The following is a 14364-nucleotide window of genomic DNA, read 5'->3' on the forward strand; positions in this document are numbered from 1 at the left end:
TTTTGTTTTTCCCACTTTATTTATTTCTTCAATGTTGAATAGCATGGGACAGAACAGGAGAGGTGTAGACTCAAACTTCAGTCAACATTTGCCTCGAGTAGGAATAAATGCTTTGTACTGAGGGAAAAATAAAGAACATTAATAATATTAAGAATATGATAACAGTAATAAAAGTCTGCATTGGTATCATTAGGGACAGGAGGGAAGAAAGACAAATATACAAAAGGAGGCATCTTTGTTCCCGGCCCAACTGTTGACGTTCCTGTGGAAATGGAGAGGAGGCATCGAGGGGTAGAAATAAATCTGCCGTCTTTCTGAGCACGCCGGGTGAAAATGATTCGTGATGTCTTTTTCGTGTCGTTTTGATGGAAGTTGCTTTTCCTTTTTTTTAAAAGGATTAAAATTACATTTACAATACAACTAACATTCCATTGTACGCTTAATAAAATGAGAGAGAGTGAAGTGTGGTGGTAGCAGGGGAACAAAAATATTTATTACACTGCTTTACTTAATATGTGGTTTTTCTTGCTTTTCTTTCCTGTGTGAGACAATTTATCACTCTAGTAAGCCACTGCTGTGTAATAAAGCTGTTCAGTGAATCGATATTCTGTCCATCGCACAAAGAAAAGAACATAACGGAAAAAAGAGAGAAAGATAGAGGAGAGAGTCTGTCTTCTGCTCCTGCTCGGCTTCTCTCTCTTCCTTAAATCTCTCTCTTTCTTTCTTTCTCTCTCTCTCTCTCTTTCTCTCTCTAGTTTGACTAACAGTGTGTGAAGCTGAGGACGTTATGATGCCGGACAGTTGGGTGTTTCTGCCACTGGCCCAGCTACCAATGATATGGCAAAGTCAACAGAAAGACTTTCTCCTTTCATCCAGGCCATGTGATCTCCCTCTCTTTCCCATTCTCTCTCTCTCTCTCTCTCTCTCTCTGGAACTGGTTGACAGGCAGGCAGACACGTCAGACTCCCTCACGTCGTCCATCTACAGGATGAACTTGCCGAGGAAGAATCCGATGAAGATGGCTGCTATGACGACCAGGAGCGATGGGAGGGAGCTGGTGGCCACATCTCGGCCCATCAGAGAGCTGGAATTGGAGGCCGTGTGCTCGGGCCGCTGAGCTTTCCTCAATCTCAAGCCATCGTCCTGGAAAAAAAGGTAAACAGAGAAACGATTCGAATAATTGATTTTTTTATGAATAACATTTACACATTTAAATGTATAAAATATTTGACAATACACCAGTTTTATTCTTTATTTAGTCATGCAAGAGGTGTGATGTTTTAATTTATAGCCTAGTGGTTAAAATACTGGACTAGTAATCAAAGATCACTGGTTCAAGCCCCACCACTGCCAGGTTCCCACTGTTAGGCCCTTATGCAAGGCCCTAACCCTCAATAGCTTAGACAACAGACTGTCACAGTACTGTAAGTCACTTTGGATAAAAGCGTCTCCTAAATGCTGAAAATGTAAATATAATATACATCACTCCACTCGTAGCTACGATCTACAGACTATAAAATTACCCTCAGCTGCCGGTTCTCATCCTGCAGCTTGCTCAGTTCACTCTGCAGCCGCTTGCACTCTTCCAGAACCTTCTTCATCTCTGTGTCATCCAGGGCAGCACTGCTCGGTTTGGGCACAGCTGATCCGTCCACCTTGGAGGAGGCCAGCATGGGCGCAGCCTTACTCACGGCATCCACGTCATTCTGAGATTGGTGTTAAACACAAGTTAGACATGTGACTTGACGTGTGGTACGATCCTACAGCTTTGCCACATATCTTAAGACTAATAGCCATATAATCTATATAATGATTTCATTCTGGAATAACTGTTTAATATTAAGATTCACTTTTCTGATTATGGAGGTGCTAGTACAAAATATAATACTACTGTAAACCAAGGTCACACTAGGTGTTTGATTTGCTAGGTATACTTCGCTTGATTAATGGCTCATCACAAAAAAGGTGTATGTAAGTGTGCATGTGGGTGCTAGTCTGCAGCTGTTAATATTAATGCCCATTCATTAAAATCTTCCAGAACATTTCTATACTCACCACTTCGTTTTCAGAAGGCAGCTCAAACACACATCTCAGTTTGGAATCCATGAGCTCTTCGGGTTTCGCTTCCTTCCACTGCAAAGATAAAACACAAGCATGCGATTCATCAGCTTTAAGAACTAGCAGCTGGAACCTTATCCCACAAACATAAACAAGCTGTTCAGGGACTGGAGTAGTAACGCTGGAGCACATCCAAGACACCGCATATTTACACATGCCAGCATATTTACACATGGGTGGCACAGTGGTCTAACACCCTAGCACACTACTGCGGGGTGTTTGAACATGCAAGTTTGAATCTCAGCAGAGCCGATGCAATCAGCAGGACCGGTCCGGGTGCCTGAGCATGGCTCTTTATGTGCAGTACGGCTCTGTGTGGGAACCCAACAATGGCAGCTGATAAGACGCGGCTGGAGACTGGACACGTGTCAGAGGGGACGCGCGGTGATCCAGCTCTCCTTGATCAGATCGGAGGTTGTGCAAGCAGCAGCGGATTCACAGTCGGGAATTGAAAATGACTCCATATGGAAGATTAAGGCGGAAAATACAGGAAAAAAGTCTTTGAGGTTAAAAGCAAGCCAGGAAAATGTCTCACACATTAGTGTAACACAGGTGCAGTGGCTGCTGGGAAAAGCACTCAGATTAAATCAACTAGTTTATGGCTGGTCTGGCTGAAATGTGGGTAAACGTTTTAGATTTTAGTTGAACAAATGAAGTGAAAACATGTGGAAAACTAGCGCCTGAGAACCCCAGTCCATGTTTATATTTCTCCTCTCATTCAAAGTGAAAAACATGGCAGAACAATCGCTGAACTAATAGCGTTTTCAAATAGTGTTTTTGCAAAGAAAACATGAGCTTTAAATACACGCCAACAATAAAACAAGAGTGAATGTGAGCTGCTTTTGCATGATTTACTGTACATTAATAGATAGAACTTATTTTATTGGCTATATTACTTTCTGAAAAGGTAATGCAACATTTTACTTTATAAACTGGTGAACTAATAAATCATAAAGTTATGTGACCAATACTTAAATATTTACATACAGACATTTAAGATGTAAAAAAAAAAAAAAACAAGAAGACTGCTTAATTGCTTAATATACACTATAAAATAAATGAATGATTTATTTCGGCTACTCCTGTTCGGGGTCGCCACAGTGGATCATACTTGATTTGGCACAGTTTTCAGGCCGGAAACGCTTCCTGATGCAACCCTCCTATTTATCTGGGCTTAGGTGCACTAATGTGTGCCCACAATGGCTAGGTTAATGTAACACCATGTGTCTTCTGTATATGTGAGCCCAGCCTGGGGTTTGAACCCCTGGAACTCAGGTACTGGGGGATTCTTATTAATGCCTGTGGTTTTGGGATGAAAAGCTAAGGCTAACATTTTAAGATCTGAAACAAGCGGAAATGGCAACATCTATGCCTTATTTGCACAGATTAGCTTTTTTTTCTCCAAAATGTATGTAAATAAGCTGATGAGTTAGATCAGGTGTATAGGAACCAGAAAAAAAGCAGAGCAGGGCAGGTCTTCACCAGAATCACCATTATGGAAAAGCTGACGGTGCAATAACAACATTGTCTTTGCTGCCCCCTACTGACCTAATTGAGCAATAGAATCAAACTGACCGCTCCAGTAACACATGATTACTGTACATGGGTGCAAAATATTGGAGGCTGCCGTGCTAACACTAAAAGTCTTTAAAAAGCTACTGTTTGATTAAACCAGGAGTGATCGGACAGACTCTTACCATGGTCTCTGTGTCTGAGACAGAAGCCGGTGCAAAGATGGTCTGCACCATGAATTTGTGTTTACTCTTCTCATTGGGATCGTAGTCAAACGGCTGCAGCATAACTGCAACAAGAAACCATAATTACAGAAAGGTGGGTCACATAAAAAATCAATACAAATTAAATAATAAGTAAAATCATAATTTAATAATTTAATACTTAAAGCAAATCTATAACAAAATTAATTGTGCAAAATGTCAAGGGGGTCTGAATACTTGAATCTATTGTGTGTGAGTTTTTATTTTAAAAACAATTTAACTTTAATAATAACTTTATTTCAGTGTTTCTCAAGCTGTGGTACTTGAAGCACCCCCAGGTGGGACTCCAGAGAACTTCCAACAATCGGTTTCAAAAAGTATAAGAAAGGTTTTATATTTCTATTTAAATAAAATTACGTGTAGGATGGGTAAATACTGAAGACAGTTCTCAACAGGATCACCCACTGCATTCAATGAACAGTAAAAGCTCACTGCTCATATAGGCAACTATATTAGCTACATACATGCTACTGTAGAAGTTTGGTGTGTGTGTGTGTGTGTGTGTGTGTGTGTGTACTAGGACTTTTAAGGAGTGGTACACAATAAATAAATAAAGTCTGAGAACACTGAGGGCACATGTTCACTCACCTACTTATACCCTCTGAAATGTACATTTTAAAATAAAAATGTATAAAATCCCTAAAAGCAGTTCTATTCATCATTTCATATGTTTATATATTCATCAGAAAATCACACAGGAGGTGAAAATCTTAACGCGAGGTGGTTGTTGAAGCTGACCTGAGATAGTGAGTGAGGCACCGGGGTCGATGGAACCGCTGTTGGGTCGTACGCAGTACCTGCGTGGCGCTGTGGTCTTCACTTTGAAACATACTCTTTTATCTGACGGATTTGTCAGCCTCAGGTTAGCCGTGACAACATCTGTAAACGGACCTAAAGAGAGAGTGAAGAAAGAAAGATTGATTTGAACAATTATTTACAGTCAATACCAAGGGGTATGGTTATTTGTCATGCTCTAGTATGGTTGCTTTTTCTTTCTTTTGTGTTACTTTTTTGTGTTGAATATAGTAAATATGGACACAGTTCCAATGTGTTTGTCTCTCTTGAGATGCAAGACAGACAATCGCTTGCCTGAACTCACTAATGCTAATCAGTTATGTGCACTAAAGGTACAGGTTACATAAACTACCCTGCGCTAGTGACTGCAAAGCTCAGCTGTTCAAGTGAGTGATTTTTTAATGTGAATGTAAATATCATCTCTCCTGGGGACAGTCGTAGCTCAGCGGTTAAGATACTAGACTAGTAATCAGAAGTTTGCCAATTTACTGGTGGGCCCCTGAGCAAGGCCCTTAACCCTTTAATGGTCTGCTCAAACAATACTTGGGTAAAAATAAGCTGATTGAAATAATCTTGTTTGGGCCGTATCTACGACGAGTGTTAAACTCAAAAATATTGGTAGATGGTTTTAAGAGAACAGCTTTTCTAACCTATATGTCAACCTGAAGCTAGTAGCTGAAAAATCATCAATTGTTTTGATAATTTCAACTGGTTGATAGAGGCTCATTAAAAATACTGTGTGTACTAGTAAAAATATTAATTGTTTGTCGTTGGCATAGTCCCAACACTAAATAATGCATATAAATAATCCTTAAAGGGTCAACCCTGTACTGCTTGACTTGTATTCAGTCAGAATTGTAAGTCTCTTTGGATAAAACTGTCTACTAAATGTAAATTTAATCATTTAAACCATAAACATGGAAGCCGTTTTTCAACAGTGGCGTCTGGAACAGCAATCTAAAGCTTTGTCCGCTTACTCCATCTGAGAAACCAACAGTGGGGGATAGAGAAATCCGAGAAAAAAAAGAGAGAGAAAGTTCAACTTGAACATGTTTACATTTCACTAAACATTGTTAGGCTGTTTCGTTCTCCTCCGCTCCTTTTTTGGTAAAATAAATGTCCCATTCTCTGCTTGATTCATGATAAATATAGACTAATTAACATGTTATGGATACTGTTGTATATACTGTATTAAGACAGCTTCATAGGTTGACACTTCTTTTAAAGATGCAAACTCTCAAATACGGACTCAGTAACGTACACTAAAACCACATGCTACACTTACTGTTCTGTTTCAGTGACTGCAAGGTTAAAAGTATAAATATTCCAGTGAATGACATTGTTACTCTGACCCTGATTACAAAGACATAGTTATAGACCCTACCATACACCATCTACTGTTCAGTAAGAACTAAGCAGCTCCATTGTTTCCTCACTACATGTTGGTTTACAGCTGGGCGTGACTGTTATGAAGCACTTTTGTTGAAATTCCAGCTGTGTAGCATTGTGCAAGAAAAATGAACTGAAAATCTTCCACGTCTTCAAAGCACCACAGAACCCCGTAATCCGTTGAAAAAAAATCCCTTAAATTGACTTTGGCCATCCAAAGTCCAGCTTTTAAAAGTGTTCCAACAGTAAATCCATCAGAACAGATAATATCTGTACTGTTCCCGACCACAAAAAGACAGGAGTGGCATTAAGGAAAAGCAATAAAAAGTCACATTATTGGGTCTGGAATCCACCCAACAACACTGAGTGCAAGGCAGCAATCAAATTCAGAGCAAAACAGATCGCAGTGTCACAAAGTCACCCGTTTATTTATTTATTTATTCATTCACCTACTTACTCAGTCAGCTAACTACTAATTTACCCACTTGGTCAATCACTCACCTTGTTACATTGCCTAGTAATTCACTCACTTCACTCACAGTCAGCCAGTCACCTGGTGTTTGTTTTGTTTTTTACAAAAATATTATATGGATATTTTGGATCATGCTCCAGTATAAAGGTAAAAATCTAACTATCATAACAAGACTAAACTAAACTTCCCTGCATCCAATGCTACAGTTCTTCAGGACTTCTTCAATTAAGAACTGGATTTAAAATGGATTTAAAAAGGAAAATCTTTATCGATTTTAAACATTTTTATTGCAAAGGCGTCGTGGCTTCCATTCACAGACAGATATGATAGTCCACGGCTTTGCTTACAGACATACAAGAAGAGACAGGGTTTCGTGAGACCACTCAGATCTTCTGACCCAGCGTGTCTCATATTAGCGTATTAGGCACTCCAAAATCGCTCCAAAACTATCAGATAAATTTAAAAGACTCTCGCCGGTCAGAGCAGGGGACTGAAGCAGTGATGGAAGAAGTTACAACCAGAAAAACTAGTTTGGGGGTAAAAATGCAAGAAGTGATAAATGTACTCATATTCGAGAAGCTGTGCAGCAACCAAACCTGCTGTCCTACTATGATGTTAACTCATGTTTAACTCGCACTAATACTGCACCTTGAACCGGTCAATGTCTTTATAATGAAATCTTAAATTTCAATTTAAGATGACTTAGCATAACTGTTGGGTAAAAGTTGATTTTTCATTCAATTTTTAATTCCAGTTTTATTAGCCACTTTATCCTGATAAGGGCACAATGCATGAATACCCTGGACAGGACATAAATCAATTGTAAGGCTTTTCCCAACCACCTCAGACATAGCCAGTCATATCTGTGTACATGCCCGGCCAGGCTAAAGGAAAGCTAAGATTCCAACCCAAATCTCGGCAGTGGTGGGCACCACCCCAGCGGCCATGTCTTCATTGATTTTAATTTAAAGCAACATTAAGTTAATGTGAAGCGGTTCAAACTGGCTAAATGATAAATACCTCAAACTACAAAATGCTTTTAAGCTAATGGCACATTTGAAGCAAATTTAAAAAGGATTCTCAATCATATTTTTATTTACTTTTCCAAATACTTCCAATTACCTTGACTCTAATGGCATCACACCTGTCTGATGCACTTTACATCCTGTTGGCTGAAAGCACCTCATCTCATCAGACAGACAATTATTTAAACAAATCCTACTTATCTTCAGCTTCTAAATAAATAGATGAATATACAAGATATAATTCTATGGAGCAACTGCATGTTTGTTTATTGGAGCTATTCCTAAATAAAATACAGACATGAAGCTGCATACAGACGTATAATAAACTGTCTATTCTTAAAGCACAGCTTCAATTACAAATGACAGTGTACTTAAGATAGTCAGAGGACTAGTCTACTAATGCCATATCTAATGGCCAGGGTGAAGATATTTCTGACCCCACATCTATCAGCAAAACCTTTACAAATGACTATAGATAAAAATATACTTCAGTGGCACCAATAATTATACTGTATCCATAACATAACAACAATCAAGATCAATCAAGAGTCACTATCAGCAAAATAAACTACCGATAATATGACAGCAGTGATACACACTTTTTTCCCCATTCCTTATTGTACCATCTTGGCTAAACAATTCTAATTGAGGACCACTGCTCTAGTACTCTATTTTAAATTGGTACTCTACAGATGTAAATGTGAATAATGTTGTTTCTCAATGAAATGATTTGGATATATTGTATAATATTCTGCCAACTTGGCAAGTCCATGTTTATTTAGCGCTGTTAAAGACGGCAGTAAAAGCGTGTTAAGCAAATAGAAACTCATACAGGATCAATCACAAGCCCATTCGATTAGGTACTGACCAAGCATAATTCTGCATAATTCATTTCTCTGGGAGCACTAAAAGGATTTACTGAACTTTTAACCCTTTTCCTCATTTCCGCCAGCCACTATGTTCAGTCCTAGATATTTTATCAGCTTGAGTTCCATCTGATGGGTTAAAACCACCAATTTAACTTAATAAATAAAAGGCATACAAGTGTGATGTTCTCCCTCCACCAGCCCCCTCAAACAGACTGGAGTTCAATCTCTGTCCATCTCTGTACTGGAAATTCAATCTCAAGAAAAAACTGCTAACGATGGATGGCATTACAAAAACAGTTTGTACTAGGAAGGCTGTGTCAGCTCGGTCCAGTTGTAAGAGCAGGCTATCTATCGCCTCCACTTTCACTCTGTACCAGTCTCCCAGGCCTTCCTGTCACTATAAATAACCCAGAGAGGAAAGGAGAGACAGCAGCCAGAGAGCAAAGGACAGAAAAATAGAATAAAAAAAGAGGGGGAAACAAAGACTGAGAGGTTAGGAACCCTGTATGTGTGCTGGATGTTTGCAGCTGAGACGATAGTCCTTCTAGTCCTTCATTAGGCTTTGGTGAGCACCAGTTCAGTTCTAAAGCTGGCTGGGTGCTGAAAGAATGGTGTAAATGTGAGCACCTGTGTGCCTGTGTGGGAGAATTCTACACTCCTGGTTAATGATACCAAGATCCATCAGTCAACTGGCACCTGCAGGCCAGAGTTTGGTAAGGTTTACTGCCAGGTCATAAGAGTATAGGTGGAAACCACAGCGCAGATCGAGTCGAGGTCGAGTGAGGGCTAGTAAATATATAACTTAAGGGAAGGAGGTGTTTACAGTGGCCAGATTTCAAAACCTCCCTGCATTTTTCTTAAGAGGGAGGGGTAGCGCTGGGTGATAGGAAAACATGATATAAGTCTTGTGTTATATTTGCTTTATGATATGCTTTGAGTACGCAGGGTGCATTCTCTTTTAAAAATGTCCATTTAGGTTTGAAAAAAGAAAATTTTAAAGGAGGCAACCTGGCAGTAGTGGGGCTTGAACCAGTGACCTTTTGATTACTAGTCCAGTACCTCAACCGCTAGGCTACAACTACCCTAGTTCAACAATGTCAGTCACCTTTGTGTGGCACGGCCTCTAAATTACTTATTTGTGAATATGCCTGACTACAGCTTATGACTTCTCTGTGCCCATATAAAAAGTGTTAGTTTTCCAGCCTGAAAACACAAAAGAGTGGTTTCTTACCAAGGTTGAAAAAAATACCAATACCCATGCTAAGAGCTTTAACAAGTGTGTTAATAAACACATGGGTAACACTGTCCAGCTCTTTTCTGTTAAGTGTTTTTTTATTGCTGTCTTTGTATTACATCTGGACAGATTTCATCTCAGAATTAAATGATATTTTGTGTCTTTTTAACCTTGTTTTGTGTATTTTACTTAATTCTTTGTACAGATGTAAAACTGCAAATGTAAAACACACACGTCTCTTTGGACCTTGAGTTTAGCATGTCTGAGCATGTGTTAAAGCGGTTTCTAAGCCAAAAAGGGGTCTAGGATTTACATAAAGTAGGTTTGGTTGTACAGTGTGTGGTACTTTAAAGAGAACTGGCAAAACAAAAAGCATTACTGTTTATAGATATTGTTAAATATCCATGTATAAATGTGGACATGTTCTAATTGGTTACAACACATTCCCCCACATGACCTACCCAAATTAAGCACAGATCTCTGTTTGGCCAAACACACTGATCACAGGATTAATTTATCTGATTACAGCAGATCTGGTCCAACTGCAATAAATCTATTTAGTTAAACTGTTGTTGTTTTTCTAAATCTTATGCTCCTTGTACAGACTACTGAGCTAACTCAGGCTTAACAAAAGCAAGTTTATCATTAATTAAATTACCTGCATATCTGATGGCGTTATTGTTCGCAGTCTTATGAGTAAGACTTTTTAACTATGCTTTAATAGGGGTTGAGAGCTCATTAGCTTGACTGTGAATCTTGCATAATTCAAAGCTCCTTCACAGACTGCTGATAGAATAAATGAAAACTAGAAAAGGTAGAGATGATAATCGTGCAGATTTGAATTCTGTACACACTCAACTTCCAAAGCCTACCAAGAAGCTTGGGTCAAGAAGCTTTTTATAACACACACACCTAACAATTCCAGTACCCCAGTTTATCTAAAAACTGTGAATCCTGGACATATGCACAATAATGAGTACGGTTATTTGAGACCCGGCTGCCTTCTGAAGGTTGAACGTTGCACCTTGCTTGGCAGGACATCAAATATTTATCATGCTGGCTATCTAACAACCTTCATGAACCTGAGAGGAGCTGACACTTCTGCTGTCTTTACCAGCTGCAGGAATTATACTTCTTTCCATATGCAAAGTAATTAGTCAATCTTTACTAAATCAGTGTGTTATCTATCCTGTTTGGTATCTTCTGAATATTTCTTGTATTCGGTAGTGTTAGTTAGACAATGTCTATGATGTACTTAAATTATGGTGTGTACAAAACTTGGCCTGGGCCTTTACTACTCTGTGAAAACAGGTGAGAATAGTAACAGGTGAAAAATTACTCATACATAGCTTCTGGGTCAGAAACTTGTTAGTAATGTTAATCAGTTTAACAGTGCATTAAGGAAACATTAACCTACAAACATTTTTACATTTTATAATAGGATCTTTATACCTTTAGCCAAACATGGTGGTACAATGATGGTATGGAGATGCTTTGCTGCTTTAGGCCATAATAAACAGAACTTGATCAGGTTCTGATCACCTGTGAAGTGAACTGGTTATAATCCTGACTTACAGTTCATGCTCAAAGCACTACAAAGTGGATTCATTAAAGTAAGTCTCTAAAGAATTTACTGAGCCAAGATTCCTTCACAGCAGCGTAAAAGCATGATATCCAATTCTCTGTGGTGTTTGGTTGCACTTGGATGCTGCTCGTGATGACACAACTAGTTCAAACGTTTAGGGAGTAAACTACGTTTTCTACATCACCATACATCTGATGCATAACCTTTTTTTCTTAAAAAAAGAAATACAATAAAGAATCACCTAAAACGGTGTTTGTTTTCCCAGTTTATTGTATTATTGTATTTAGGGATCACAACAGTGGATTATTCTGGTCCACACCCCCGATTTGGCACAGTTTTTTCTTCCAGATGCCCAGCCTGACGAAAACCTCCTTATTTTTATCAACCCGGTAAAGTCCAAGCAGAATATTCAGTATAAGTGACAGTTCACAGTCAGAGATTAATTTATTTTATTATTGCCTAATATATGTAATATTTGGGAACAAAGACTCAGGTTGGGAGCTCTGTCTGAATTGCATGAGCCAGTTTATGCCTCCCTAATGCAAAGGTCAAATTTTTTGCCTCCTTAATGCAGAGCTTAATGGGAATCAGTGTGTGACTCTCCATACGTGATACGGATCCCCATATGAACCTGCCTCTCCTAAGAGCTTGAGTCGAGGATTGCAGAAGTGGAGGCCGTCATACAAGTCGAGTAATTGGATATGACTAGATTGGGGGAAAACTGGGGAAGTAAATATAAACATTGTTTTGTAAGATATAGACGGCAGACAATCATCTCTGTGTAGATGCCCGGCAGGCCAATATCACAACTGAGATTCAAACTTCTCTCTGATCTCAGCAGTGGTGGGTTAACTTATAGACTATTGAGTCACCCAAATGCCCACTTCAAACTTGTAAAAAGAATGACAGCCTTCTCAGTAGAATAACCTGCACATGACTTTTCCCCATTCTTAATTCTTAATTTCTTCTAAAAACACTTACAAGTTTCCACTTTAAATGTAGAAGGAATGCACAGATCAACAACAAATAACAGATCAAGATTTTGAAACAGAAGCTTCTTTTCTTGCAAATTTACAGCTCACTTGGCTGTAGTCACCAGACCAACCACTGTTCATCGTACTTAATATTATGATCTGTTGATTGTATAGATGATCCAGGGACCTAAATTGCTTAGATATGGCTCCAACTGACATTGCTGACTGGTGGAAATCTATTATCTACTTTCTAAGACTTACACAGATGTACATAGACATATCCATTATAATGTGTCACAGTCTAATGGGTGCAGGCAAACTAGCCCTATTTATCTGGCCACTGCAAGGTCACCATCATAGGTGAGGACTTAGAAAAGTCAATGCTCAAGTTCAAATAGGTAACTTTACTTTCAACACTAACAAAATATCAATCCACGCTGCAGTGTGTATAATTTTGACCCAGACGATATTGTCATAATAATGTAATAACAACTCGGATGTGAACAAAGCAGTATGTATCTCAGTCATCTTAATACCAACATGCAATTACCATGACATGCAGTACATGTATATTACAAGAATATGTAAATTAGATATCTGTAAATTGTTAATCAAAATCAATCATTGACATGAGGTTGTCAGCTAAACCGTGTTAGGAATTAAAGTGGGTTTTAACAGGGTTTCAGTGAAGTAAAAGTGAAACCATTTAGGTGGGTCATCTTCTCTTTACAATAGAAAGAAATACATCTTCTAAGTGTCAGTGTGTCTTTCATATTTTGGTTGAAGCCCATTTTGACAGTCTGCTTGTCATTGACCCATTTACTGTCATTTCATTCTGGCAGCACTAGGTTAACTAATTAAACTGGGCTGTGTCCCAAATCGAATAAAACCATACTAAACAGTACACACCCAATAATGTCACTTCGATTTTAACACACTTATTAACTAGGGTAGAATGCTGTTTGGGGCGTTGGCACCGCTGTAATGATCGTGTGTGTGGAATGCACTGGTTAATTTTATAGCTACATCAGCACCTGCTAGCTGGCTAACCAGCAACATCCACGTCGTCGCTGTAACCCTATCCACTCTGGTTAAGCTAATGCTAACTGCTAGCTAATCAAAACGATGCCAAAAAAGCCGGGTACTGTCATAACCGAAACGAAAATGCACAGACTGGGAAAGAGAAGTGAAGTAAATACCAGCTAATAACACATTTGAACGAAATTATGAGTATTCCGATGGGTATAGTGTAGCTAACATGCTAACAACTCAGCTAGCTAGTCCGTGTGAGATTCAGCCGCACCTTCGTGTCACTTCAGCCCGGGGATCCGCAGCGGCCCTCCGTCTCAAACATGGCGCCGCTGCAGTCAGTCAGGGTGTGAAGTGTTTGCGCTCGGTTTAGTTAGAAATCTGTCGCTTAACAGATGTCAGTTATCCAGCGAAAGCGCTCCGTTCTTACCTTTAAATTTGAGGTCGGTAGAAGGATCGAGGATGAGGATCTGCTCCAGCTTAGACATGTTTATTACCGAACACCCGATCACTGCTTCCACACAGACACCGGGAGCGCGCAGCAATCCCAACCCTCACTGGTGACACACACACACACACACACACACACACACACACACACACACACACACACACACACACACACACACACACACACACACACACACACTATCTACATAACACACACACACACACACACACACACACACACACACACACACACACACACACTATCTACATAACACACACACACACACATTCTCACACTATCTACATAACACACACACATACACTCCCCTCTAGAGACCCACTCATTACATAGTATATATACATAAACACTTAAATACAAGCACACTATAGCCTATATACAGTATACACACACAAGCACATTCTCACACTATTTACATAACACACACACACTCTCCTCTAGAGACCCACTCATTATATAGTATATATACATAAACACTTATACACTATAGCCTATATACAGTATATATACACGCACACACAAGCACATTCTCACACTCTCTACATACACACACATACACTCACCTCTAGAGACCCACTCATTACATAGTATATATACATAAACACTTATATACAAATACACTATAGCCTA

At 39.2% G+C, this 14364-nt stretch overlaps 2 protein-coding genes across 2 annotated transcripts in view; one reads left to right on the top strand and one right to left on the bottom strand.

Moving 5' to 3' along the window:
* On the bottom strand, positions 1 to 13824 carry vapal (VAMP (vesicle-associated membrane protein)-associated protein A, like). Its single transcript, XM_062987422.1, has 6 exons — positions 13696 to 13824; positions 4632 to 4784; positions 3816 to 3919; positions 2056 to 2133; positions 1524 to 1706; positions 1 to 1143 (listed from the first exon to the last, which is right to left on the bottom strand). Exons 1-6 carry the CDS (start codon positions 13751 to 13753, stop codon positions 982 to 984), a joined length of 738 nt encoding a protein of 245 aa, XP_062843492.1. The 5' UTR covers positions 13754 to 13824; the 3' UTR covers positions 1 to 981.
* The window catches only part of stk11 (serine/threonine kinase 11), a 25752-nt gene continuing 25201 nt past the window's right edge, over positions 13814 to 14364 (top strand). The window contains exon 1 of the mRNA XM_062987421.1: positions 13814 to 13825. The gene's annotated coding sequence lies outside the window, so the exon portion shown is untranslated. The remainder of the gene's footprint in view (positions 13826 to 14364) is intronic.

This window comes from Trichomycterus rosablanca, chromosome 25, assembly GCF_030014385.1.
Source record: "Trichomycterus rosablanca isolate fTriRos1 chromosome 25, fTriRos1.hap1, whole genome shotgun sequence".
NCBI classification, from domain to species: domain Eukaryota; kingdom Metazoa; phylum Chordata; class Actinopteri; order Siluriformes; family Trichomycteridae; genus Trichomycterus; species Trichomycterus rosablanca.

What these genes read in the sequence shown, in the direction of transcription:
- vapal (XM_062987422.1), bottom strand. Translation starts at nt 13,753, where the DNA reads ATGTCTAAGCTGGAGCAGATCCTCATCCTCGATCCTTCTACCGACCTC. An exon ending in TACCGACCTCAAATTTAAAG is followed by an intron (nt 4,785 to 13,695) that starts GTAAGAACGGAG and finishes CTCTCTCTTTAG; the next exon opens with GTCCGTTTACAGATGTTGTC. An exon ending in TCTCAGACACAGAGACCATG is followed by an intron (nt 2,134 to 3,815) that starts GTAAGAGTCTGT and finishes TTATCTTTGCAG; the next exon opens with TGGAAGGAAGCGAAACCCGA.